At 43.9% G+C, this 27,392-nt stretch overlaps 2 protein-coding genes and 1 long non-coding RNA gene across 9 annotated transcripts; 2 read left to right on the forward strand and 1 right to left on the reverse strand.

The window, feature by feature from the left end:
• Positions 1–377: 377 nt before the first annotated feature.
• DZANK1 (double zinc ribbon and ankyrin repeat domains 1) lies at positions 378–27,389 on the reverse strand. Of its 6 annotated transcripts, none has more exons than XM_030500171.1 (22): positions 27,335–27,389; positions 26,785–26,841; positions 25,708–25,832; positions 24,926–25,079; positions 23,971–24,088; positions 23,484–23,580; positions 22,607–22,731; positions 21,989–22,071; positions 21,190–21,307; positions 19,676–19,789; positions 18,483–18,575; positions 16,557–16,676; positions 15,591–15,755; positions 14,724–14,952; positions 13,458–13,561; positions 11,349–11,423; positions 10,327–10,423; positions 8,324–8,412; positions 7,820–7,900; positions 7,002–7,129; positions 6,508–6,582; positions 378–1,066 (listed from the first exon to the last, which is right to left on the reverse strand). In XM_030500171.1, exons 3-22 carry the CDS (start codon positions 25,814–25,816, stop codon positions 973–975), a joined length of 2,268 nt encoding a protein of 755 aa, XP_030356031.1. In that variant the 5' UTR covers positions 25,817–25,832; positions 26,785–26,841; positions 27,335–27,389; the 3' UTR covers positions 378–972. The 6 variants fall into 6 exon arrangements, with proteins under 6 accessions (XP_030356031.1, XP_030356028.1, XP_030356029.1 ...); XM_030500168.1 differs by lacking the exon at positions 378–1,066 and adding an exon at positions 4,626–5,144; XM_030500169.1 differs by lacking the exon at positions 378–1,066 and adding an exon at positions 4,626–5,144 and having other exon boundaries at positions 27,303–27,347.
• LOC115613995 (baculoviral IAP repeat-containing protein 5-like) lies at positions 2,119–4,438 on the forward strand. The gene is made up of 4 exons (XM_030500174.2): positions 2,119–2,656; positions 2,753–2,862; positions 3,007–3,124; positions 3,825–4,438. The coding sequence occupies exons 1-4, from the start codon at positions 2,366–2,368 to the stop codon at positions 3,906–3,908; spliced, it is 603 nt and encodes a 200-aa protein (XP_030356034.1). The 5' UTR covers positions 2,119–2,365; the 3' UTR covers positions 3,909–4,438.
• Positions 10,547–18,021, forward strand: LOC115613997. Of its 2 annotated transcripts, none has more exons than XR_003993591.1 (3): positions 10,547–10,784; positions 12,302–12,416; positions 17,794–18,021. It is a non-coding gene; the product is annotated as an uncharacterized LOC115613997 (long non-coding RNA). The 2 variants fall into 2 exon arrangements; XR_003993592.1 differs by lacking the exon at positions 17,794–18,021 and adding an exon at positions 14,452–14,717.
• Positions 27,390–27,392: the final 3 nt, after the last annotated feature.

The raw sequence follows: 27,392 nt of genomic DNA on the forward strand, positions 1-27,392 counted from the left end.
TTATTTCCACTCAGCAGCTCACGCTGTCTGTAAGAGGTGATTTCTTTTGCTCTGCTGGCTGTATGGGTGAGCACAGAGCCGCTGTTCAATGAGCAGGAATTCAGCCCCCGCTCCCAACAACAGTCTTCTGAGGACAGGAGGTTGAGGCCAGGCTCATAACTGGCAGCATGTGAAGTCAGGTGTGTGATCTGATAGGAGCTGGCAGCCCTGGGGAAACACCCAGCCTTGCCAGGGAGCAATACCTGCCCTCTCTAGGTCGGCACCAGGATTAAGCAGCCTTTGAAGTAGCTGTAAAATAGCTGCTGCAGCTCCAAATCGCTTTTGTGGCTGCACAGGGACCACTTCCAGCCTCCTCTCCGGAGAACATTTCCTCCCCAGAATGCTGAATAATGAATAATGCTTAGCAGCTTAAGGCCACTGCTTGAACGGTCACGTGCAGCTGGCTTTCAGTGCAACGGGTGAGGTTCTTCCAAGGCACGTGGTGAAACAAACTGTGTGCTCTTAGCCCTCTGCTTCCCTCCTCGTCGTGCCTTGGAGACCAGCATGAAGAGTTATGTTAGCTGTGATTAAGAAGCCAGCATCCACCCCGCTTAATGATACGATTACTCCATGCTTCCCTGAGCTGTGCAGTGACTGTAGCAGCGATTGCAGTTGCCAAACACAGCCCACTTTAACAGAACAAAGTTTTCCTGGAGAATAAAGGTAGGACCTCACCCTGTCCTAGCAAGGCAGCAAAGCCTGACCCTTTCCATGTGCTTGTCTGAGCTTTGGTACTTCACAACCAGGAAGCTGCCTGCTGTGGTCAGCTTATCATGCCTGTTGATCTGCAGTGTCTGAGCTGGGTAAATACTGGGATCATTCTGCATAGTTGTCAGTAATTTTGTAGGAGTCATACTTTGCAGTTTAATTTGAAAGAGAAGTCTCTTCCCAGAGAGTCCTGATGCTGCACACATAGGTGTCGAATGTTTCTTTTCAGGTTAGATTCAGTCTGGGGGAAGAAGCAGAAGTCAGTGCGGTCCAGTTGTTGCCATCTATGGTGTAAGGACGTGCTTCTTCACAGCCCCACCTGCGTGTGAGGATGAACTCTTAGTGAGCGGTTGAGCTAAGGTGTCTTTATCCCTCATTTCTGACTCCTGTGCTCACATCAGCTTGCTGCAGGAGGTAACCTGGTCCAGGGGGTGGCTTCCCTCTAGCCCCGGTGGGTTTTTCTGCAGGAGATACTCTCTGAGCAAACACTGCCTGCCCCGTCGGACAGCGCAGGAAGCCCAGCCCCTGCTGCTGTGATGGGTGGGTAGCCAGTTCTTCCCTGCAGAACCAGCTGCCTCTTGCCCCCGTGGCAGTGAGCCAGATTGCCAGGTCCCACTTCCTTCTCCAGACAGAGACAGGGAGCTCAGCCACTCCTGCTGCCTGTGGGAGGGGAAGAGCAGCTCTCTGTGCCAAGAACAGGCGGTCACTGCCACAGAGCAGTGGGAGCAGCTCTATGAGGGTCCTGCCTAACAGGACCCTTCCTGCTGTGCTCCTCTGCCAGCTCTGTCAACACGGATACCCGGGGCACCTTCTTATGTGTGTAATAATAAAAAAACAGAGAAAAAAGGTCAAACTAGCACATTTGTCTTCTTTCCCTTTGGATTTGTGCTGGAGGCTTTAAAGCATCCTTTTTCCAACTGGTTCACATGATATCATAGAATCACAGACTGGTTTGGGTTGGAAGGGACCTTAAAGCTCATCCAGTTCCAATCCCCTGCCACAGGCAGGGACACCTTCCACTAGGGCAGGTTGCTCCAAGCCCCTGTGTCCAACCTGGCCTTGAACACTGCCAGGGATGGGGCAGCCACAGCTTCTCTGGGCAACCTCTGCCAGGGCCTCACCACCCTCACAGGGAAGAACTTCTTCCTAATGTCTCGCCTAAATCTCCCCTCTGTCAGATTAAAGCCATTCCCCCTTGTCCTGTCCCTACAAGCCCTTGTCAAAAGCCCCTCTCCAGATTTCTTGTTGGCCCCTTTAGGCACTGGAAGCTGCTCTAAGGTCTCCCCTTAAGGAGCCTTCTCTTCTCCAGGCTGACCAAGCCCAGCTCTCTCAGTCTGTCTCCAGAGCAGAGGTGTTCCAGCCGCCATAGCATCTTTATGGCCTCCTCTGGACTCACTCCAACAGCTCCACGTCCCTCTTAAACGCTGGAGCCTTACACCTCAGGCTCCTCAGGAATTACGGTGGTGCTTCTTGCCCGCCCTTGCCAGCAGTGCTGCGAGGGCTGTGCCGCACTGGGGCGGGGCGGGGCGGTGCGCGGCGGCGCGCGGCGGCGGGGCTCACCCCTCTGCACGGGGAGGAAGGGGAGCGATGCGGGAGCACGGCTCGCACCACAGGGTGGATGGGGCTGCGTGCGCCGCGCCGGGGCGTGGTGTCGGCGGGGCGCTGCCCTCAGCCGCGGGGCCGTGACGGGAGCGCAGGGCGGACCCGGGACTACAGCTCCCGCCCTGCCCCGCGCCCAACAGCCGCTCCCGCCCTGCCCCGCGCGCCCGCCCGCCGCCATTTGAACGGAGCGATGGTGGCTGTGGAGCTGGAGCTGTCTGAGGAATGGCGCTCGTACCTCGTCTGCACCCGCGCCGCCACCTTCCGCAACTGGCCCTTTACCGAGGGCTGCGCCTGCACGCCCGAGCGGGTGAGCCCGGCGCAGGGGAGCGGGGCGCGGCAGGGCAGGGCGGCGGGGCGCGGCGGTGGGTGCTGATGGCTTTTCCCGCCCTGCCTCTGCTCGCAGATGGCGGCGGCAGGTTTCGTGCACTGCCCCAGCGAGAACGGCCCCGACGTGGTGCAGTGCTTCTTCTGCTTCAAGGAGCTGGAGGGATGGGAGCCCGACGATGACCCGCTGTGAGTGCTGCGGGTGTCCCCGTCCCCTTCCCCCGAGGGGTAGAACCGGGCCCCCGAGGGGCCTGGCAGGGGCAATGGTGGCGTGTGCCCTGTTGTGAGCTGCTGTCCCTTTGGTTTTCCTGGTTTTCTCTTTCCTCCTTTCAGGGAGGAGCACAAAAAGCACTCTCCGCGCTGTGCTTTCATTTCCCTTCAAAAAGATCCTTCTAACCTGACGCTGCAGGAGTTCTTGAAGCTGGATAGAGAACGAATGAAAAATGCAGCTGTATGTACATGTTTATCCACACCCCCGTGATGCTGGAAAAGTTATTTACAAGTTTCTAGTCTTGTAATCTTTTCTCCGGCCTCTTGGTTCCTTGCCACAGTGTTTCCTGACTGGTTCTATATCCTTTCCCAGTTCTCAGCCTTTGCCTCATGGGAGATGTAGAATCCGAGACTGGTTTGGGCTGGAAGGGACCTTAAAGCTCATCCATTTCCAACCCCCTGCCATGGGCAGGGACACCTTCCACTAGAGCAGGTTGCTCCAAGCCCGTGTGTCCAACCAGGCCTTGGACACTGCCAGGGATGGGGCAGCCACAGCTTCTCTGGGCAACCTGTGCCAGCGCCTCACCTCCCTCACAGGGAAGAACTTTTTCCAAATGTCTCATCTCAATCTCCCCTCTGTCAGTTTAAAGCCATTCCCTGTTGTCCTGTCCCTACAGGCCCTTGTCAAAAGCCCCTCTCCAGATTTCTTGTAGCCCCTTTAGGCACTGGAAGCTGCTCTAAGGTCTCCCCTTAAGGAGCCTTCTCTTCTCCAGGCTGAACAAACCCAGCTCTCTCAGCCTATCTCCAGAGCAGAGCTGCTCCAGCCCTCAGAGCATCCTTGTCCTCTGGACAAGGCTTGAGCATAGCCTCGTTTCCCATCAAAAGTGAACAATGCCAAATTTAGTGGTAGGCAGTAATAATGTTATTTTTATTCTCTGCAGAAAAAAGAAATTTCTCGGAAGGTGACTGATGTTCAAGGTGCAGCCAAGATTGTGCGTCGGGAAATAATGAGTTTGTCTTCCTAAGATACTGTGGCTCCTCACTCACAGGTAACACCTGCCCTGTGTGTGCTCTGGCACTGCTGCTTTGACTGATGGCTGTTTCCTGGACTGCTTTCAGAATGGCCATCCCTGTGTGGAGCTGACTTGAGCCTATCTGGGAAGTCCCTGGGGCCTGATGCACTGCGTACATCATCTTTTTTTAATGCAGGGGTTCTCCTGTCCTTCCTGTTAAGGATTACTACTTGTGGCTTTATTTTTTACTTTCTATTTTTTAAACTCGGCTGTTTCTACTTTAGAGATCCAAAACCTTGTGTTTCTTGCAAGAGTTGGAAGGCACTTCCATTTTTATCCTGAAAATACCAGTGCTTTCAGATACTTTTGGAAATAAAGAGGGGAGGGAATTTTAAAACTCCTTTGGGGATTTGGGATTGTGGCTAATAATGCCTATCATACCACATCTTTGTGTGCCTGGTATCTTTGTAAACCTCTGTTTGTAGCTGTTTCTGACTCATGTTGATGCATTTAGAAATAAAAGTTGAAGCTAAAAGAGCAAAGTGATTTTTACTGAGCTTTCTGGTGGAAAACCATCTGAGCCCTCATATGATGAGCTGCACCAAACACACTCTAAGTTCAAATTGGGAAACAAGCTAATGAGAATACAGCTTGCAGTGCTATTCAGCTTTCTTGTTGGCCCCTTTAGGCACTGGAAGCTGCTCTAAGGTCTCCCCTTAAGGAGCCTTCTCTTCTCCAGGCTGACCAAGCCCAGCTCTCTCAGCCTGTCTCCAGAGCAGAGCTGCTCCAGCCACCTATTGCTCAAGTGGATCGTCAGATCTCCTTAAAATGACCTTGTGTGTTGGAAGGTTTGGTTGGTCCCTCTCCTTGCACAAGTTTGGTAAGAAATCTTGTAGAACAGAGCACAGTCGTGAAGAATTGTGCTCGGAACTGCTGGGGAGGATTGGGGGGGATCTTATGGAAAATACGTGGCTGTTACAAGGCCTGAGTTGTTTGTACAGGACTGGTAAGTCTGTAGACAGAACAGGACGTGTGCTAAGGTGCTCCCAGTGTTGAAGAACCTCCAGCTCGATCTTGGGGGAGGTCAATCACACGCTGACACGATCAGTGTTCCTGGGTTTCACAAATTTGTCTAATGTTCCTTGTCCAAGGTTACTTGTGAACAAGGAAATCACTTCATTATTTCCAGCTGTAACAGCCAAATCATATGGCGACTGCCCTTCTGCGTTCTTTATGCTTGCATTGCAGCTGTAAATAAAGAACAGATTGGGTTTAGCTACTTAAATCCATCCCAAGTGTCCTGGCTTCAGCTGTAGCAGTTATTTTTCTCCTTCCTAGTACCTGGTGCAGTGCTGTGTTTTGGCTTTCACCTGAGAACAGTGCTGATAACACACCGATGTTTTTAGTTGTTGCTAAGTAATGCTTACTCCGATCAAGGACTTTTCAGTCTTATGCTCTGCCAGTGAGGGGCACGAGAAGCCGGGAGGAAGCAGAGACAGGACTCTTGACCCAAACTAGCCAAAGGGGTCCATACCACATTCCATACCACAGCACGTCATGCATGTGTTTATTGTTTCCTTTTCCCCTTTTAGTTTTATATTCTCTCTCCTTATTTCCCTTATCATTATTATTGGTGGCAGTAGTTTTGTATTATGCCTTAGTTACTGGGCTGTTCTTATTTCAACCTGTGGGATTTACATTCTTTTGAGTCTCCTCCCCATCCTTCCACGAATGGGGGAAAAGAAGGAGGAGGAGTGAGTGAGTGGCTGTGTGGTTCTGAGTTACCAGCTGGGCTTAAACCACGACACTAAGATACTGGAGTTAGTGAAGCAACATGTAGGGCTGCGTCAAAAGGAGCATGGCCGGCAGGTCGAGGGGAGGGATCCTCCCCCTCTGCTCTAGTGAGGGACCCCCTGCAGTCCTGTGGCCAGCTCTGGGAACACCACCACGAGAGGGACATGGAGCTATTGGAGTGAGAGGAGGCCACGGAGATGCCCTGAGGGCTGGAGCAGCTCTGCTCTGGAGACAGGCTGAGAGAGCTGGGCTGGTTCAGCCTGGAGAAGAGAAGGCTCCTTAAGGGGAGACCTTAGAGCAGCTCCCAGTGCCTAAAGGGGCTGACAAGAAATCTGGAGAGAGGCTTTCGACAAGGGCCTGTAGGGACAGGACAACAGGGAATGGCTTTAAACTGACAGAGGGGAGATTTAGATGAGACATTAGGCAGAAGTTCTTCCCTGTGAGGGTGCTGAGGTGCTGGCACAGGGTGCCCAGAGAAGCTGTGGCTGCCCCATCCCTGGCAGTGTTCAAGGCCAGGTTGGACACAGGGGCTTGGAGCAACCTGCTCTAGTGGAAGGTGTCCCTGCCCGTGGCAGTGGGCTGGAACTGGATGAGCTTTAAGGTCCCTTCCAACCCAAACCAGTCTGGGATTGGATGATAAATTTTAATGCAGGGTACGTCCAGAATTCCTGGATGCCTCTTCCTGCAGGAACACTACTGTGAGAGATGACTGCTGGGCCTCGGGCAGGCTCTGGCTGTTCAGCATTGCCAGGGAGGTCTCTGCAAGCAGACTGGGGGTACCATGCAACCAAGCTAGAGGCCCAGCCTCAGCACTTACCGTAAGAGAACTTGGACAAGCTCCTCTCCCTCCGATCCAAGCAGAACTGCCTTGTGGAGAGCAGTGTTGTTGTTCCTGCATAGGAGCAAGAGCAATGTACTCGTTACCTAAAGAAGCTGTGCTGATACATGGAAAGTGGTCTAGCAAATTAAACTAAAAAAATGAATAGGCGGATATAGAATATGTTAGGAGTCATGATGAGTTGGGTTCTTTTGGTAGGCTTTAGTGTGGTTTATTGTATTAAGTTGAAGTGGATTGGGCAACGAATTGAATAGAACAGCAGCTTTCCGAAGAGAAATTATGAGAAATCTTCAAAGCTGGCAGCTGAAAGGCCTGTGAATACTACTATCTTTGCTCATTTGCAGCTTGTTATTTTCAGATTTGGCTTTGAAAGGAGCTACAGATTTGTGGAGGAGGGTGAGAGGTTAATGCTCTCTAAAACTGGAGCACAAGTGCTTTTTTTGGGAATACTTCCAAAGAGTTTGTTTCCTTACAGTCCTGCTTGCTGGTCGATGTTGGCACCTTTCTGCACCAGAAGGGAGATGGCTTCCGCGTGCTTGTTAAGGGCAGCAACGGTGAGAGCAGGTTGGTCCTCGTTGCTGATGCAGTTTGGGTCAGCTCCCTAGTGCACACAGGAGAGGGAAGGTGAGCTGTTAAAAGCCATAAAGTTTCTTCAGCTTCCATCTTGCTTTAATCACAGAACCCCAGACTGGTTTGGGTTGGAAGGGACCTCTTTAAGGTCCAGTTGGAACTGGAACTCATCCAGTTCCAACCCCCTGCCATGGGCAGGGACACCTTCCACTAGAGCCGGTTGCTCCAAGCCCTGTCCAACCTGGCCTTTAATGGACTTTATGCTTAGGACAGAGAAATATTCAAATTGTGTGGTATTGTTTCTTCATGTTTCTTTTGAATGTATTTCTGGTCTCCTAGCTCAAAGCCAGAGTAAATGTATATAATAGGAGTAGTCATACTAGATCCTGCAGTCAGGATGCACCTCACCATGCAGCAAAGAGGTAGAGGTTTGCTTGCTCTTCTATGTAGAGGGCTTGACCCTAAGCTATAGAATTTATCTTTCATTCTGTATGCCCTTGAGGAGATGAGGAGGATGTCCAAGTAGGAATTTGGAGAAAACATATACACACCTAAAATAGGCTGTTTCTTCTCTAAAATGCTCTTTTAATCTGAAGACAGTCAGTTGTATTGCAAAGATGTTGCCTCCTAAGCATAAAGTTGAAGTTGTGTACCAGGCTAATATTCATGCAGTAAATGGCTAAAGAGTTGGAAAACATAACTTCAGCAAGCAGTGACTTACTTCCCTGGGCAATTGTTCTACCAAGGGGGTTCTTCCTTTCCCATTTGGACCCAGTTCATCCAGTAGCTGTCTGGACTCCAGCTGTGGAAACACAGAAAACAGCCAGTAGCATTTCACGCAGTGAAAGTACAACTACTCTGCGTTTGAGTAAAGGTGGGCAATAATGCCTCCATCTGATGTTGCTTCTGAGAAAAACCTGTAATGAAATCAGTCTGCAGCAGTCTTTAGGCCTAATGCTGTGTCAGTAAATCAGAATGGGGCCAAAAAAACAAAAAAGAGAGTAACAATGTCATTAAGCTCCTCGTAGGAACAAAGTTTAGTTATTTCCAATTCTGTAATAAATGTCAGTTACCAGTGTTCAGGTTTTATATTAAGTTGGACTTTTGTCCACTTCCCTCAACCCCAGTCAGTGTTAAAACCTTTGTGTTTTTACCCTTGGCTACCCTCCTTCATGTTAGTGCTGCTCTATAGAGAGGTTTTTCTGTACGGGCAGAAGATACGTACAGGGAGCTTATCTTCTTTTCCTGTAAGTGTTCTTGACTTTGTTCTCTTTATTTTGCCTCTTGAATGGAAAAGATTATGATCATCTTTGCCTACCAGAAAGGGAAACAAGTGTTAATTCAAAGCAAAGTCAGTATCCTAACAAGAACTTGGGGGAGAGATCTGGAAATAATTTATCCACAAAAATATTTTATTTTGTGTTGAAATCAAAGCAATATTGATCAGTTTCCTACAAGAGAAAGTGATGAAATATCTGTTGCAGATCAGACTGGTTTTAACAAAAGGTTTACACTTAAGCAGTCATAAAAACTTGCTATTTTGAAATGAAGATTCAGTGAAATGTAGAGTTTGAGGAGGTTTCGTCTTTCTTTTCTTTTTCTTTCACTAGCTGCAGCTATTCAGCAGGCTTGACTTGGAGTCATGAATTGTTTTGACCAGATACCTTATGATTTTTCAGTGCTGTCCAGCTCCCAAATACTTAAGAACAAGACTAGTGGACCTATAGTAGACCTGTTCATCCATTCTTTTAAAGAGACATAATCTACCAACATGCAGGAGGGTTGGTAAGGAAATTAGGCAGCACGTATGGACCCTTTGAGCTGGTGCTACCAGAGTGTCTGGAGTCATAGTCATTACTGACATTCCCCAAAAACCCAGCTCCTAGTGCCCTGGCTGTCTCTTGCCAATTCTTAGACTGAAAGCACAAAGTGGATGAAACTTGCATGTGAATTGTATGTCAAATGTCACCATAGGAATTTCTGAATTCTGTTCACAGCTAGATGATTGAATGAAAACTTAAGTCTAATATGAGATGCCTAAACCATGGAGCTGTTAATGACACTAATAGAAATGCAAGTTGAGCATCTCTGAAAACTAGGTCTAGAATGTCTTTCATCATTTCTTAAGTTCTCCAAATGTGCCAAAGCTGAAGTCCCTGGCAGAGCTCAAAAGCAGGGATAATACTGATGTCCTTGGCAGTGTTCAAGGGATGGAGCAACCTGCTCTAGTGGAAGGTGTCCCTGCCCGCGGCAGGGAGTTGGAACTGGATGAGCTTTAAGGCCCCTTCCAACCCAAACCAGTCTGGGATTCTGTTATTTGTGACTCCTATTGTAAAAGAATGTGCAAAGCATCTAAAGTTTTATCACTATAACAAAAGCACTGCTATAAGCTGTGACTGCATTTGATAGCCTCTTCAGCGGTCTTTCAGTGATGGAGCATTTCTATGAGTTCTCAACAGAGTCCATACATTGCTTAAATCTCAACTCAGCCATTTTGAGACTTAAAGATCAACTTAAGTAGGTTCAGAATGTGCCAATATATTAGTTTGTCTGTCTCAGTGGCTGACCTTCCAAGAGCTACTTCTGTATTCTTGACTGCTATATTTAACAGAAATGTTACCTTAAAAGTTGGTCAGAGAAACTCTCTAAGACTCAATTTGGAGTTTTGGAAAGCAGCATTCTTTATTGCAGCACTGGGCGCACACGTGAATAGCTTCGCAAAGGTGAGTGCACCCGTTACTTGCTGGTAGCAGCTACATATTTAGCATACTCATGCATATTCATAGCTTTCCCAGGAACTAATTATAATATTTGCATCCTAATTACACATGCACTTTCTTGCCGAGTGGGGGTCTCTAGTGGTCACCGACAGTCTTCCTCACTGTGTGTACTGAATGATCTCGGCGCTTGCGCACGCTCACAAGGTCCTAGTGCTGAGTTAGCAGTTGGTGTGTCCTTGCTTCTGTTCTAGTCCAGTCTCGCTCCATGCTGGGCGCCACTCTGCTATCTTGAAGGCTGGCATCCTGGGTCTTATTTACTGTCTCCTTAGTTGTTATCAGTCCCGTGATGCTCCTTCCCCCATCAGCTGAACATTCCTTTCTCTCTACATGTTAGCAAGTTAGAACAGTTTGCTGTATTCTGCTATGTTAGTTTAAAGACACACACACTATTGTTAGTTTAAACCTACAATTTAAGCCTAGATAAAGACAGGGGAAAAAAACAACTTACCCAAACTAGTCTGGCTGCCATCCTGTCCATCTCTGACTTCTGTTGCAGCATTCAGGTAATGATTGCTGAACTTCACTGCCTTATTAGTGTGAATATTCTGTAGAATCATCAAATGGAGGTAGTTAGTAAGGTTATCACCTAATGCTGTTATAATCTTAGTAGCACAAAACAGCGGTGTGGCAGATGAAAAAATATACAGGCTTTTAATATCAGTGTCAAATTAGCACAAGACAAATTGTTATACGTAATTGAACTCTGTTATGAGGCAAAATAATGTAGCATTTTTTCTAAACCTTGTGGTAGTATTTGGTTTGATTTAGGAAATAAAAAAGTGACACAACTTCACCTAATGAAATGAAGATTCTCATCCAAATGAAGTGTTCTACGCCTTGAGAGATCTGATTAACTCCTCACTTGTGAAAGGATGTGATATACCTTTTCAGGTACCACATAGCAAGGTAAGCTTGTTCAGATTCTACACAAGACATACAGTCTGAATTTTGGATCTTTCAAATGGAGGATTCTCATATTTGAAAAGCTGGGAATAAATATCTGGGTGGTTTTTGGGACATGGTAATTCCGGAAGTAGGGATTTCAAGTGTTTGATACAGTTAACAGTAATTCTTGTAAATGTTATCTCCAAACTGTTGGAAAATGAGCTTTTTCTTCAAGAACACAACTTGCACACTGAAGACAAGGAGGATCTAAGCTCAAGGTGATAAGATCATCAAACAACATCAACTGAAAAACAGAATGTTAATATTAATAATAGCAAACTAATGAAATGCAAGATGATAACAACATAACCATGAAGTCTGGCTTTATCAGATAAAGATACCTGTTCAGCCAGCTCTAGCAGAGAAATAAAAAGATTCCTTTCTCTGAAGTGATAAGTTAATACCCTCTCAACAAAAGAATTTATGGTTTAGACCTGAATTTAAAATATACAGGTGTAACACTCACTGGTCTAGTGACAGCTTTAGACCAGCTGCCTAACAATAGGCCTCATCCCTCAAACTAACCTTATTAATAGCAAGAGCATAATTCAGTGTAATAGTGACTTCGTAGTCATCCTCACAGATGGTAGCAGAATTAATCTAGAGGGAAAGAGCCACCGTTAGTATCTAATACAAACAGTACACAGAAATAGTTTTAGGAATAAGTCGTGCTTTTCATGTTTGTTTATTATGGAGCCAATAGACAAAATCACACATGGCCTTTGCCTACTTGTGATATTGCACCAACACTCCCCATCTCACTGAGGAAGGGGCAGGTGGTATTTTGAGTAACTGGAAATATCAAAATGACTGAAATGCCAAATGAATCCAAAAGATGTAATAATGCTATGCTTCATGCAAACTCAGTCATTCTCCACCCAGGTTTTGCAGCTGAGTGACAGGCTGTGTTGCTCTTAGGACTCTCTACTCCAGGCGAACTGGTTGCTGCTTTAGTTGTAGCAGCCTGTAGAGGAACAGTCTGTAGTAAAACATGGATAACTTTCTATATGCTTAAGTGCGTCCAGAGAAGGGCAACGGAGCTGGTGCAGGGCCTGGAGCACAAGTGTGATGAGGAACGGCTGAGGGACCTGGGGGGGTTTAGTCTGGAGAAGAGAAGATTCAGGGGAGACCTTATCGCTCTCTACAACTGCCTGAAAGAACGATGGAGCCAGGAGGTGGCTGGTCTCTTCTCCCAAGGAATAAGGGGTAGGACAAGAGGAAACAGCCTCAACCTGCACCAGGGGAGGTTTACACTGGATATTAGGAACAATTTCTTCCCCAAAGGGCAGTCAGGCATTGGAACAGGCTGCCCAGGGCAGTGCTGGAGTCACTGTCTCTGGAAGTGTTCACAAACCGTGCAGACGAGGCCCTCAGTGACATGGGTTAGCGGTGGCCTTGGCAGTGCTGGGGAATGGTTGGACTGGTTGATCTTAAAGGTCTTTTCCAACCTGGCTGATTCTACAATTCTTTGATTCTAGATCAGTTCACTGAGACAGTACTGCTGGCAAGAAGACTATTGAAGTTATACAAAAATGAGTGCATGGTGGATTATAAAGAAGCGGAATGAAGCTGATGAGGTTTATACTGCAGCAGGTAGAGATTTTTGAGATAAGGTTAATTATATTTCTAATTCATATGAAAATCAAAAAAGCAGCATTAAACCCAGATAGTTGGCATCTACTTTGAATCACTTCTGTTACTTTTTCTGCTACTTTTGTACTAGCACTGATGGCCTATTTTTCCCCTAGAGTTATTTTTAGCCTAGTTCAGTCTCTGATCCAGTCCACAGGACATTGCCACATGTGCTAGCAGCACCTAGGAAGCAGTGTGAGGGGATTCAATTCTCTAACCCAGCAGGGCTGCCAAAGCAAGCAATACAGTGCTGCACTGAACAGCAAGGATAATTGAGCACAGAAATGGACTGCCTGGGGCAGTTGTGAAATTCCATTGTTGGTGAGTTTGAAAAGCTTCAAGGCAAACATCTGTCAGGAACAGTTTAGGCAGAGTTGATCCTCCCTCAGGACAGGGACCAAATGATCTCTCAGTCGTCCCAGCCCTGTCTTCTAGGACTAGAATGTCTAGTTTCCACCTTCTTATTATCACCCCTTTAATCATTTTAATGCAGTTTAGTGACATCCTGAAGACTACATCTCCAGTGAGGAAAACAATACCCTGTTCCTGTAAAACTGGTATTGTTTACACTAGAAGTAGACTATATAGCCAAAGAGAATTGCTGCTATCTGCTGGTATTATCCAGCCCAGAGCAGAAGCAAGCGTATCATCTAAATCCCATTTCTAGCAGAGCTTATTTAACTGACCAACTAGTGATCTCTTTTTCTTGGTTGCCTGCTGTGGGATACTGTGAAAGCAGCTGAGTAAGGGCTTTCTCGCTTCCATCACTTCTCATACAGCTTTGAGGTGAGAGAACAATAGAAACTGCCATAGGAAAGAAAGCAGAAAAAAAATCTTCAGTAAAAGACTGAGCAGAAAATGGAAAACAAAACAAGACAGATTACACAAACAGGTCAAGGTCTAAAGAAAAGAGACATTTATTTTTCCAGCGTTTATGTAGCAGCCACAATAATCTTTTCATGACACTCCAGAGGAAGATACTACTCACAAGCTCCTTCCTACCTTTCCCATTCGAGGTTCTCCAATCAGTGCTCTGAATTCAAGGTTGTTCTGAGCATAGCTTCTAAGGTGAGCACAGATGTGATCCAGCTGTTTTCTCCAGTAACCTGATCACAGAGAGTTAAGGAGAAGAAAAAAATCCTGAACTTCTGCTTAATATTTCTTCTCATGCAATAGATGATTTAAAAGAGCATATTTCCACTGAGACAGAAAAAACACCAGAAGATTTGGATTTCTCTTTAAGAACCTCATCTGATCAAGAAAATGAGAAGCAAGCTATACCTGTAAAAAGGGTGAAATGCTATCTTATCCATAGGTTATAGTTAATTCTTAGGGCACCTCTATTCATAACAAAACGATGCCTTGGAATTGTCCTTGGGAATCAAAACTGGCCCGTGTGAAGGGGAATCTCATGCTATTCCACAAGATTAAAAACCAACCAACCAACCAAACCCTAATATTATAATTAAACAGTTGTGTGTTGTTGAACTGATTTGTAGTTGGTTTGTGACCGCTGACAGGTAACAATAGCCAAATCTGAAAACTGCAGACATAGAAACTCAGCCTATACAGCATTCTGGTCTGTGTAAATTATTCCCCAGATAAGTGCCTTTTAATTATATCATAAAATCACAGAATGGTTTGGGTTGGAAGGGACCTTAAAAACTGAAAACTGAAGTGAAGTTTTCCCAGGACAGTATAACTAAAATCTCTAAAAATTGCAAACTTTTAAATGACAGAAAACAGTCAAGTGATTCCACAAAGCACTAACTGACCAAACCAGGGACTGTGGAACGAAGTTGTCTGCAGTACTGATACAGGAGCCTGTGCGTGGGCACACTCTGCAATGAGTGAGGTAGATGTACTGCTGCCTTTGCAGGGCCAGAAGATGGGGCCTACAAGAGCTCTCAAGGTTTCTACCAACCCTGGGTTTTGTAATCCTGTTTAAGAGTCCCTTTCTCTAATTTACTTTCCTTTGCTTTCAAAACTTCCACAGTTTATTCCATAACAGGACCCCGGACAAGTTCTTCGCATACACAAGCCTCATCATCTTTTTCAATGCTATGATCTATTGCTATTGTAGCTGTTGATGGAGATCAGTGACTGAATTCTAAGCCATTGCATTTACAAGTGACTGGTGGGAAGACAGACTTGTAAAGATGTAAATCAGTGTCCTACTGATGGCACATTCCAAGATTAAATTTTCAAGAAAAAGCAAGGTCATATATTGCATCTTTGTTTAGAAAACATAAAATCAAAACTCCTAACCTTTTCCAGGACTAATAGCTGTCAGGAGAGGCTTATGATCACTCATCTTTTCCAGTTTTTCTTTTTGCGAAATCAGCTCAAGCTCCTTCTTTTCCAACAGTTTGCTAGATGGGTAAAAAAGTCCAATGGTTTGGGTTCCTTTATCTTCTCTTTCTTTTAGTTCTGCTCTTGATTTGGGCAAGGAAATAGGAAGAGCCTGCCAGGCAACTTGAGCTTGAAATCGTTTAGACTGCAGGGGGTAGAAGGGAAGGAAAAGTGTATATATTATAATTAGATAGATTTAAATGGCTTACAAGCAAAAATTGCCTAGACCAGTACACAAATTTGTCCAGGAATGAAAAAGCTAGCAGGAAGGATCATTAACAATTCCTGATTTTAATTACCAGTCTGTAACAATGATGCACCTTATCACAAATATTCAAACAAAAGCAAAACTCTCCACGATTGCCAGCAGTATGTATGCTTTAGCCAAGGCCAGCTTTTGTCCTGCAAAGTATTACATTCTTCTTCAAAGCAGAGTTTTAAAAACAGCGTTACACATGCATGAAAGAATACCTTGTATCAGCAGGACACAAATAATTCACACGTAATAAGATAAAAGTACTTAAAGAGCTAAGACTTTTGAAAAGCTGATTGGTTCTCACTTTGCTATTTAGAATAAGGCTGGATTAAGGCCTTTGGCTAAGGCTACTTTTTGGCAGAAAGCAGTTCTCAGTAGAAACATATCCTTGGTTTTGCCCTCAGCATGCTCACAGGCCACAGCCTTGTCTCAAAGAGGAAATGAATGGAGTTGTGCCAATCTCCACCCACAGTCGACTAGCCTTTTAGCTGTGTTCCAACCTGGCTTTGTAATACTGTGTATCTTACCTCAGAAACCCCCAGTGAGTCCCCAGCATCCACGAGACTGCTGTTGGGAGAACCCACCCTTGATGGGGGCTCTATGTAAACACCACAGGACCCACAGAAGCGAGCGTATGGATGGTTGCTTGTACCACACTTGAAACAAGAAAAGTAGGATGGAGGAGGTCCAGGCTGGAAAGTTCAATGAAACACTTGTCACTACAGAAACATCTGATGCATGGTTCAGGAATGATAAAAGCAGTGGCATGAAGTAAAGTAGCACTACCTAAAGCTATTAGATAAGTAACATTAACCAGGATAACAGGTTGCTAACACGCCGCTAGATGCAAGACAGTAACTCTTCAGGTATCTCAGCACTATACTATGGAGGCAAACGTTTTTCAGACAGATCTATCATTATGGTATGTTATTTTAACATAAACTTTCAAAAATACCTATTTTCTTTGGCAAAGCCCTGTAATTACTGCTGCAGTCTGGTGCACAGATGCTGAATATTGACTGCTATTCTTTCCAGTTCAGTTCTACCACCACCCCCTGCCGAAGTCCCCACAGTACTGTAGAGGACCAATGGTTATGTAGGCAGAGGGGAGTGTTTCAACTTTTGTGCAGACTCAGCTCACAGAGAAAAAGAGTAGCTATGGGAGAACTTGCTCTAGGTCAGCCTATACATTGACCTTTGGTGGATCAGTTACTTTGGCATAACATGCAGTTGTTGCCTCTCAGGTGAGCTGATGCTTGTTGACCTGTGGTAATTTGTTTACATCTCTAAACCCTTCAGTCACTGACTAATGTGGGGTCAGGATGTCATCAAAGCCTTTCATTTTTCTATACGTAATCCTATGTGCTCTAAGTATTTTGGTAGTAATAAGCTGTGTACTAACTGATGGAGTTTTGCAAAGAGAAGTTTGAAATTGCTGCAGGCCATGGCTGAGTAGAAACAGATTTGTCGACACAAACATGGATAGCACGTGCCTTGGCTCCACACCAGTCACAGAAACGGGCATCACTCTGGTTAACACGATGGCACTTTGAGCATGAAACTGTCTTGCTTTGCTGGCTGTGGTAAGGTGGGGGTGTGTCTCCAAACATGGGCTAATTAAAACAAAACAAGAGTTAGGGAGAAAATACTTCTTATGAAATAAGGTCACAAGCCAAATAAGGGGAAAGAGGCAAGCTACTTTGATAACATTAAGTAATATTCCGCCTAAAAGAATTATTTCATAGAAGCGTCACAGAATCCCAGACTGTGGTTTGGGTTGGAAGGGACCTTAAAGCTCATCCAGTTCCAACCCCCTGCCATGGGCAGGGACACCTTCCACTAGAGCAGGTTGCTCAACTTAGAATAAGCATCAGACTGACTTGAATCTGACCTGTAATTTTTTTTCATTACAAAACCACAGTAAAATATGGCATTAATTAATTGTAAAATATTTTCAGCAGAACTAGGGTCAAAAAAAAAAAAAAATCCTTATCACTGGTGTCCTTTTACAATGAGTATTTTCTAATATGGCCCTTAAGATGGAGGTTTCCCTGTTGATAAACACAAAACACAATCCCAAACACAACTTCTTTGTACCTTTCTTTGTAGCAGTGTGGCAGGGAGAGTGTGTTCAGACAATGAGTTTTCTCTCACTTTGGTATTTGCTAGCTAAGGCGGGGGGTTTTTTGCACTTTTTTACCTCACACAAGTTATATATTACCTAGCTTCTACTACAATTAACTTACACGGGTATGCAAAAGGAAACAGATTTTTCAGCTGAAACTTCTAGAGATCGAGTATAGATCCTAGTTCGGACAAAGCGGTCTTAAAAATGTTTTGTTAAGTTTTGCCTCAGGGCTTATGCAATTTATTTTCTCTGCAAATCAGGAATATGGATAAGGAACAGATCCCAGGAGAATTATTGTGATTACAGACACCACTACAGCAAATAAGCAAACAGATAATAGCCCTATTTTCATCTGTGGCCTCAACTGCAATTTCAATGATGTAATTTTGGGGTTCACTTGGAAGATAAAATTTACAGGAGCACAAGTCTAAATACACTCTAAATCTAAATTATTTAATAGCTATTAATAGTAATACCAGAATTGTTACAAATTATTAATTATTCAGGAATTACTATTGGTTATCACTAATTAACCATTATTAGTAGTAAAATTTCTGATTACTACCAATAGTTCTTTGCAAGCACTTAACTTTCTCTCTTAGCTGCTACAGGTCTCACCATTCAAGGCATATGCCTGACTACACATGCAGCTACATCTTAATATCTACAAGCAGTGAAGCACTAAGCATATGTTTATTTTAGGTAAGTACAACTTCCTACTGAAATTCACTGCGAAATAACACCTCAGTGGCTGTACAAGAGACGTTTGCCTCTAGCCACTGACAGTTTTAGAACTCAGGATGTTTGTGTTATAATCAGAAGATTTTTAACTCGCAAATCAGCACAGTAGCTGCATGCATGCAGAGGAACCAACAATGAAGGTAAGAAAAATAAGGTAAAAGAATATTTTATTTTCACAAATTAATTGAAATTAATGAGAATGGTTTTCCTGATGTAGACACTCAAGTTTTGTGTTGCAATTGAAAATAATCTGAGCGCAAACACGAATTCCTTGGAGCCAAGACTACCTGTTTTTTAAGAGCCATCTGAGCTTGCACAATGGCACACACAATCCTGACTTGCACAGGAGGAACTCAAAGGTACACTTATGTTTACCTGAACGCTTGTGATGGAGCATCTGTGGGAACACTGGGCTTGAATATCCCATGGGGGACGGAATCTCTGCTTTTGTAACGTAGGGACACAGGGACATGACTTCAGTTTTCCAAAGAAAAAGAATGTTGTGCTTTGATTTGATTATCCCTAGTATGATTGATGGAAGAAGCCTTACCATCTGTATTTCAGGCAGCTTGCTTTCACAAGTCACACAGTGTTTATGGTGAAGAGGATTTCCTGTGCCACACGCTTGACAAATTACTTTGCCCTTTTAAATAGAGAAAGAATACATTTCACATACTATTTGAAAACTGTGAACCACACTAATAAGAAGAGGACTTGATCCTACAGAGTGCTGTGGTTATTCAGCCCTGCAGACAGAAGAGATCCTTAAGGTCTGTGCTGTGAGCTTCAGGTTTTAGTTAGGCAATACTGCCTGCTCATCACACATCTATGAGTCCTGGTAACAATTTATTTTAAACTATGGTACAGCCCCCTCAGGATATCCAGCATCAATACCTCTAGATCTTTGTATATGTTAGTGTCAGTTTGCTTAGTCATTGCACTCACATAAACCAGAAAGTCCACTATCTGCAAGGAAAATTATTATTATCCCCTTGAGGGTGCCCTAGCACAGTCACTATTAACAGTGAGTTTCCAGCAGAGCTGAGAATGAGTCTGCTGTTTTGCTTGTTGCCACCAACAGTTCAGATCTGCCTTTATACCTACCTCAGGGCTGCCATAAAACATCATATTTGGGGCAATGTCTATAATCTACCAACTGTGGACATGTAATATCAGTTCTCTCCTCCTCACACCCTTTTCCCTGACCGGAGGGGTTGAGAAGGGCCCCTACGTGCATCCGCACACCCTTGGGTAGGGAGTGTTTTGTAGGGTGCATTTTGTCTAGTTAAGACCACCAGCAATTTTGGATCACTAAGACTGTGCTTGAACATTTAGGGCATCTACCCACTACCCCAGTCCTGCCAGCTCATCTGTGCTAAGCACTTACAACTTATAAGGTAAGTAGAGTAATGAGGACATATTTAACGAACTTAAAATGCTTAGTAATACTAAGGCCAGAGATTATAGAATCATGGAAAATCTCTTTACTGAACACAAGTGCACGTGTTCCCATCATTCACACTGCTACATCATGTGCTCTTCAATATGCCTTCCCGAGCTTATCTGGTTTACCTTTAATGCTTATTTCTATTCAAGCTGATTTTAATCCTACTAACTCTTAAATTTGTCATAATGAAATTATACAAAACCAAGCTGGCTCAAAATAGTTGTAATGAAGTCACCTGTTAGAAAAATGCATGCCAGGAGGTAAACTGCTCTTTTGTTAGATTTATTCTCAATTACCTTTACACAGATGTTGGTTTGGGGCTGCAGCTGTGGAGCTATTGGTGACTCACATACAATGCAAAAGGGTGTATTCATTGGCACAAGATGTCTGCATTCAAGACATGGTGCCATCTGAAGAAAAAGACACATCACAGCATGCCATAAAGGTTATAATGAGATTTTCAGTATCTTCCTGGTTAAAGTTTACATCAGCAGCACAGTCACTGGAAACATAGCAACTGACAGCCACAGATGCTGATACTGATCCTTAAAGATAAAAGCCTGTTGAGAAAATATGAAGACAACTGGAAAGAGTGACTTTACTGACTACTAAAAATATGCCAGAAAGGTACTAAGTTAATTTTCAGTAAAATTAAATAGCTACTATAAAATGTAGTAGTTGAAATCATCCTAATTATGAACCTAATCTAAAGAGGTGGTGAATATTCTCAGTCATCACTCGAAACTACAGCATTGCTCCAGACATCTTTCTGATGATACAGGAAAAAGAATTACACCACTGACTTGTTAAATCAGGTTATTATCTCTTGGGAAGAGCTTAGAGAAGGCAGTTACAGGCATCACTAAAAGCTTGCTGTTCTTACATATATGCCCACACATGCCACCGTTTAAGGTTTCAGGCATATTAGATGGATCTTCTACAGCTACGACATAAGCACTAGTTACTAACTAACTGCACTAGTTAGCACTGGAATAAAATACATATGCAGGTGCTGAAGATGCAGTGGTGGTTCTTGCAGGATGAGGAGGAACCCGAATTTGGTAATGTTTCCTGTCCCTGGCAAATAAAAGTTTACTTTTTCATTGTTTCCCTTTTTAAAATATATGAAGGACACTTCAAGGAATCTATGGTTAATTTTGCCCATCATTTAAGAATTACATTAGGTCCACTGCTAAAGGTATTGAACAAAATAGAATCCCAGACTGGTTTGGGTTGGAAGAGACCTTAAAGCTCATCCAGTTCAAACCCCCTGCCACGGGCAGGGACACCTGCCACTAGAGCAGGTTGCTCCAAGCCCCTGTGTCCAACCTGGCCTTGAACACTGCCAGGGATGGGGCAGCCACAGCTTCTCTGGGCAACCCTGTGCCAGGGCCTCAGCACCCTCACAGGGAAGAACTTTTTCCTAATGTTTTATCTACATCTCCCCTCTGTCAGGTTAAAGCCATTCCCTGTTGTCCTGTCCCTACATGCCCTTGTCAAAAGCCCCTCTCCAGCTTTCTTGTCAGCCCCTTTAGGCAGTGGAAGCTGCTCTAAGGTCTCCCCTTAAGGTGCCTTCTCTTCTCCAGGCTGAACAAGCCCAGCTCTCTCAGCCTGTCTCTAGAGCAGAGCTGCTCCAGCCCTCGGAGCATCTCCATGGCCTCCTCTGGACTCACTCCAACAGCTCCACGTCCCTCTGGTGTTGGGACTATGAAAGGGTGACTAATGGTTTTGCTAGCATTGCATGTGTAATTTGCTGAAAAATTTGTTTTCTCCAAAGATAATTTGTTGATAGTTACAATGTTTTGCTGACCTGTGCTCCTTCGGGGGGTGGATAGCAACGTACTGTCACAGGTGGGATAGGACATCCACATTCCTGACAGAAGTGAGCCAAGGGGTCAGACAGGCGAGGTGCAGAACAGCATGCACACCTAAAAATAAGAGCAAACTGGCTGAGCTTGTTTTGGTATTGTACTGCTGCATAATAATGAATAATCTGGAACTTGTTGTGACAGGACTTAGGCCACTGATTTCTCAGTTGTGGTTTCCAGGTGGTGTCCATCAGACTATGCCCCAGCATCCATGACATGAGGTTCTGAACAGCTTTGCAAGGTAGAAAGCTCTCTGGCTGCTATGGAGTTTCATACTTTCTTCCTCACCATGTGAGGTAAAGTCTCCTGACATACAATCTGTATCAGGCCTCACTGCTGCACCATGGGGAACCACTGATGTAGATCATAGAACTCTTTCAGTACTGATAAGCATTAATGTTCTGTGAGACTACTCCCATGAGCAGTTTTTACCTACAGCAGTGAAGGCTGTACTCCAATTTGAAAAGACAGCTTTTCCTCTGATCCTACAGGTGTTAGGAATTTTCTTTTAAAAGATGATAAGATAGTTGATAACTGTCTCTGGTGAAATGCAAATAAAACTACATGCAAGAGGAAGAATTTGCAAAGCTCTACCTAGACCATACTATCCAATTATGAGCTAGAGTCTGTCTTTGCTTTCCTTACGTTTATAGAGCCCTACAGTATTATCAACTTAGCTGCAAAAGGCAATTGCTCAGTTACTTTCCAAGGACGAATATGTTAAAAGGAGAAGTCACTTACTTGAGGAAATCTGTCTCCCTCTGGATCCTTGACAGCTGTGTGCTTGCTAAGCTTTTCCTGCTAGTCACTGCAGAACTAGCAAACTGAAATAAAAGTTATTATTTAGCCTGAACAAGCAAATATTTGCAAAATGCATATGAGAGGCAAAATCAGCCAAAGATGTTATTTGAGACAAACTGCACTGAAATGCATTGCTCTAAGAAATATCTACTACACTGGATTTCCCATTAGCTGCATTAAAGATCCACAGCTTCTTCCAATAAAAATAAATCACTATTTACTTCCAAGACACCTTTACTGAATATTAAATATCAACTTGCCAACATATAGCAATAAGTATTTGCTAATTGCAGATTCAGTAACGTATTAGGAGAAAATTAGTAGGGATGCAGGTGTTGTTTATTTGTTTTGCTTGGTTTTGTCCTTCCTGATAATTGTTTTGCTTTGGGCCTTCCTATTCTAGCATGTCATTACCAGCAAACTTAAACGAGTACTGTACAGTATAGCCCAAGGCATTAATTTCTGAGAGATTATGATCACATCTTCACATCTGTATTGTTTTGGAGCTCAGTTCTGATGACAGCCTTTTACAGTTTTCCTCATCACCTATTTGCTTACCTGTAATGACTCTATTGGTAGTGCTGAGACAGATTCCTCGCTGTACTCTGCTGTTTCCAAATGGCTGGCAAGAAGCTGTGGTCCTTGCAGGGCCCTGTGAGTAATCTGTCTTTCTGTTTGCAAGTCTAAAATTACAATAGTGTTATTCCACTGTCATTAACATTGTGCAGTTACCATATATCTTAACATGAATATTACATGCCCTTGTTTTAAATTCCAATAGCTAAGCATATTTTAAAATGTATTTACATCCAGATTTTGGGTTCAAATAAACTGCATGGATTTACAGGCTATTAATCTAGAAGAAACCTCATTCCTTTCTGAAAGAGCTTACTTTTGTATTTTTCCCTATTTACAGTTGTCTTCCTGTATGCTCAAGAAAAACCCAGCTCCTAAGAGAAATTAATGAGTAAACATTAATACAACTCCCTGATCTTAAACAGTCCCATTGCTGTTGCCATGGAACAGGCTTTATCTATAGAGAAAATCTGGGTCAAGCTTTCATTTCTGCTTTGTGTATCTATTTTGGAATCTTACTGCAAGCAACTCTCAATAAAGAACTCCGTAAACGATTGGCAATTCCACCAATTTAACAGCATTTTCTGGCACAAAGGGAAGTATTGACTGGGCCTTATCACGTTGCTGAGAAATGAATGACAATTAAGTATGGCTTTAGGAGGTAATGTGAAATGTACAGAAGGTAATCTTCGTTCTGTATTTGCAGTATTGAGCAATCTAAATTGGAATTCCCACAGGATGTTGTGTCTTCTGAGATGGTTTTAAAATTACCCGTATTTTACCAGTGATACAAGAGGAAAACTACACTATTTTCAGCTAAGACAGAAGTCTATTTCAGCTTTATGAAATAATACTACACCTTGAAAATCTTGGGGTGCTTCACTCCAGGCAGGCTTGATTTCCACATTGACTCCATTCTTCTTTGGTTTTGTAATACATATACCACCTTTCCTCTCCTAAAAAGTAATTCCATTTGAATTCTAAATGAAACTTTTGGTTTTGTTCTAATCCCCTCTTGCTATATTTATTTGTTATGATTTTCAAAGTACATGGTTAAGGTATTTATTTTGATGCAAGCATTTGAAAAGCTTAAATTCTAAATGTATTTTTTAAATATTTGACCTGAACTGGTCATAAAAGACCAGTAACAAAAAAAAAAAAAAGAGAAAACCCAAACATGTTCCCTTGAAATTTAAACATTACAAAAAGGACCAATGCAGCAAAGATGGGCAAACAGGGAAAATAAAATGTATTAGAAGGATAGGCAGTCAAGGTTTAATCTCTAAGTTGTATCATACATACAACATTTTATATTCACACAAAGGGTTACAATTTCTAAAACTTACCTGAACGATGCTATCTTTTAGGAGATTCTTGTCATCCTCTTTAACAGAGAAAAGGGCATTTGGTTGCTTGCACTCTACCAGAAACACTTTTGTTACAACTGTACTCTCCCTGCAGTCCCTGAAAATCAATTTCACAAAGCTATAGACATCCCACAAACCCATGTACAGCAACAAGTGAACCACTGATGAACATGACTCATTTGCTGGAACAGCACTTCCAAGCTTGCAAGTCATTATTCAGTTGGTAAGTATAATCCTGTGCAACGCTCTCAGGAACTACTCCTTTGTTTTGTTTTAAGTTTAGAATATGCATGATAAGAAGTTACCAATAAAACATACTGATACTTTAATCCCTCAACATCTTTTACAAGTAAAATTCTTGATATTCCTGTGTCTGCTTTCTAGAGTAATAGTGTTTGCCAATGTTGCAGAAAATTGAGGAGAGCAAGACTTTTTTTCCTATTCACAATCCCTGCAATGACAGGACAAGGGGGAATAACTTTAATCTGACAGAGGGGAGATTTAGATGAGACATTAGGCAGAAGTTCTTCCCTGTGAGGGTGCTGAGGCCCTGGCACAGGTTGCCCAGAGAAGCTGTGGCTGCCCCACCCCTGGCAGTGTTCAAGGCCAGGTTGGACACAGGGGCTTGGAGCAACCTGCTCTAGTGGAAGGTGTCCCTGCCCGTGGCAGGGGGTTGAAACTGGATGAGCTTCAAGGTCCCTTCCAGCCCAAACCACTTCATGATTCTATGATAACCCAACTGCACAAACACCTAATGAATAAAGTGAATGAGAAAGTGAAGTCAATGCAACCCATGAAGATCACTTTGGTTGCAGATTGGTTGGGGAAAGGGGTGTTTGTGAGGTATGGAGTGCTTTAAAGAACACGAATTCAGGCCATTACTAGGATGTCTGTCCCTTGCCAAAATACAACTAAAATAAAACAGGACACGTACTTTGTAACTGCCAGTGCTTTGACCATTATTTTCCCAGCTGGTAACATGATAGGACCCTTATACTTAAAAGTGTTATGCTCTCCGCAGCCAGGTTTTCTAAAGAGTTCTGGCTTACTTCCATCTAAAGTGTAATAAATAGAGACCTCAGGTGTATCTGAAAGACACAGAGAAAGTAATTAGTCAAACTGTATTCAACCTGTGAAAAACAAGCTCTACACTTCAAAGTAATCGCTTCTGTGCTTGATTTTTCTCACATAACAAAATAAATGAGTTCCATAAATGTCTGAATGTTTGGGACCAAAACTGTTTATCCCATGAAAAACGAGTTACTCAACAAATATTTCTTTTCACAAAGTAGCTGTGCAATGGCTTCGCATGAAAACACTGCAACAACTTGTCTGTTCCAATGACAGAAAAGATATTTGCTCCCATGGTAGAAGGTGACATTTCAAAAATTGTAAGGAACACCTTTGGGGTAAGCCCATCGTGATACTTTCACACACTGTTTTTGCACTCAAGGCGAAATGCAGCAGTTTAAGAGCTTGATCTTGGAAGCAATTAAGACTGCTAACATACATGAAATAACTCATATGTCAATAATAGTTCGAATGCATAAAATTAAGTTTATTTGGTGTATCAAAACATGGTTAATTTTGTAGTTCCTTAACGAAATGCTCCCTGGTGAAAATCATCCTGAAATGCAAACAAAAGTATAGAGTCTAAAAGTTTCAAATGAACACATAAGAAAAGTTTTTACCTAGAGTCAAAGCTTTTATTCATACCTGATTTTATTTCTACAAGAGTATTTGTGTCTATTTCATGTTTAGCCTTCCCTGGAAGAGGGATTCGAAGTGGTATGACCTGAGGAACTGAGACAGAGCCAGCCGTCATTTTTCTCCACAGTGATCTTTAAGAAGAAAAACAAAAAGGCAGACAATAATTTTTCTAAACAGAAGAATGCATTGAGAGATACTTTGAATGTGATTCCTGTCTTCTTTTGTTTCTCTTAAAAGAGAGAACACAATTCTTTGAACTGTTATTTCTCATTAATACTTGCATGATCTTCACATCAAAAAGGAGCAAGGTCCTAATGACCTTCCCAATTCCAATTTATTCTCCTGGTTTAGAACTGTGAGCAAAGCTTGAGATGAGCACTATTGCTTTCGTTTCACTTTAACCTTCCTTGCCCAAGTCTGATTTCTGTGTTCCAGTGAAAGAGCTTTAGCAATATACATCAACAATACATGGTAGGACTGAGTAACAGGGAAGTATCTCCACCCTAATGGCAGATTGGAGCCAGCCTCTTGTTTCATTGCAGCCATTTGAATATATACAAGATGTCTTGAAAAGGGCTAAAGCAAGACAGCTACTGCTTAAGCTTATCTCAGCTATTGTGTGCATTAAGAATATACCCATAAAACAGGTGCCAAATGTGATTTATCATAATTTATATAGTCATTATCATGTCACACAATTCAAGAATGAAAAATTGCATTTGGATACGATAACATTTTACAATACAAAAAGATGTACTCTAGATCTTGGGAATTGATACTCAGAGCCAGGAAACATGTCTACACTAGAAGCATTTTGTTCTGTAACCAACCCTTTAATCCACCAGAAGCATCTCTTAAGCTACTCATCAGTGCAGACAGTAATGATTCAGCACAGGAGTAGTTTGTTAGTCCATGCTCTGACTAGGGCCATGCTGAGGTAAGCCACAGTGCTGCCTCAGTGCTCATCTCCTTGGCTGGCTTGCCTGGAACAGCGATTAAGGGCTGTGGCAGTTCTCAGCCAAACTCTCTTGGGCTGCATGCAGCGACAGAGGAGACACAACGATGGGTGGATCAGATCTTTACCTGAAGCAAAGGGGCAGAGAGTATTTTTCCTCAAGAACCTGGCTGCTCTTGGCACACCTGCAACAAAAGCAAGTACCTCATTTCAGCCTTCTGGGAGCCTACTACTGGTGGGACACAATGGTCATGCCGCCATCCGCAGCATGCCCAGCCCCTGCCCCGGCGTGGGCTCCGTCCCTGCCTCTGGGTCAGGGCTCGTCTCCTGTACGCCCACACAGTCCATCCCACCTTACCCCACTCCATCCCTGCTGTACAGCCCCTGACCACCTCACTCGATCCCATCCCACAGCCCTGACCACGCCACTTGACCCTTGCTACCAAGCCCCTGCTCAATCCCGGCCACAGCCTTGCCCACCCCAATTGATCCCACTCCACCCCACAGCCTTGCCTACACTACTCGATCCCTGCTCCTGAGCCCCTTGTCCACTCCGCTGGACCCCGCCCCGCAGCGCCGCTCACCCCGCTGGATCCCACCCCGCTCGATCCCGCCCCGCTCGATCCCGCCCCGCAGCGCCTCTCACCCCGCCGGATCCCGCCCCGCAGCGCCGCTCACCCCGCTCGCTCCCGTCCCGCTCCCCGTTACCACAGACGCCGCGCCCGGCCCCGCCCCA

The sequence above is a fragment of the Strigops habroptila genome, chromosome 10, assembly GCF_004027225.2.
Source record: "Strigops habroptila isolate Jane chromosome 10, bStrHab1.2.pri, whole genome shotgun sequence".
Lineage (NCBI taxonomy): Eukaryota > Metazoa > Chordata > Aves > Psittaciformes > Psittacidae > Strigops > Strigops habroptila.

Coding starts and splice junctions, on each gene's coding strand:
- LOC115613995 (XM_030500174.2), top strand. CDS start 2,366: ATGGGGCTGCGTGCGCCGCGCCGGGGCGTGGTGTCGGCGGGGCGCTGC. Junction 2,657..2,752: donor GCGCCTGCACGCCCGAGCGG/GTGAGCCCGGCG, acceptor CTCTGCTCGCAG/ATGGCGGCGGCAGGTTTCGT. Junction 3,125..3,824: donor AACGAATGAAAAATGCAGCT/GTATGTACATGT, acceptor TATTCTCTGCAG/AAAAAAGAAATTTCTCGGAA.
- DZANK1 (XM_030500168.1), bottom strand. CDS start 25,816: ATGACGGCTGGCTCTGTCTCAGTTCCTCAGGTCATACCACTTCGAATC. Junction 24,089..24,925: donor AAAGCACTGGCAGTTACAAA/GTACGTGTCCTG, acceptor ATTGATTTTCAG/GGACTGCAGGGAGAGTACAG. Junction 22,072..22,606: donor TACCAATAGAGTCATTACAG/GTAAGCAAATAG, acceptor CTTTTATTTCAG/TTTGCTAGTTCTGCAGTGAC.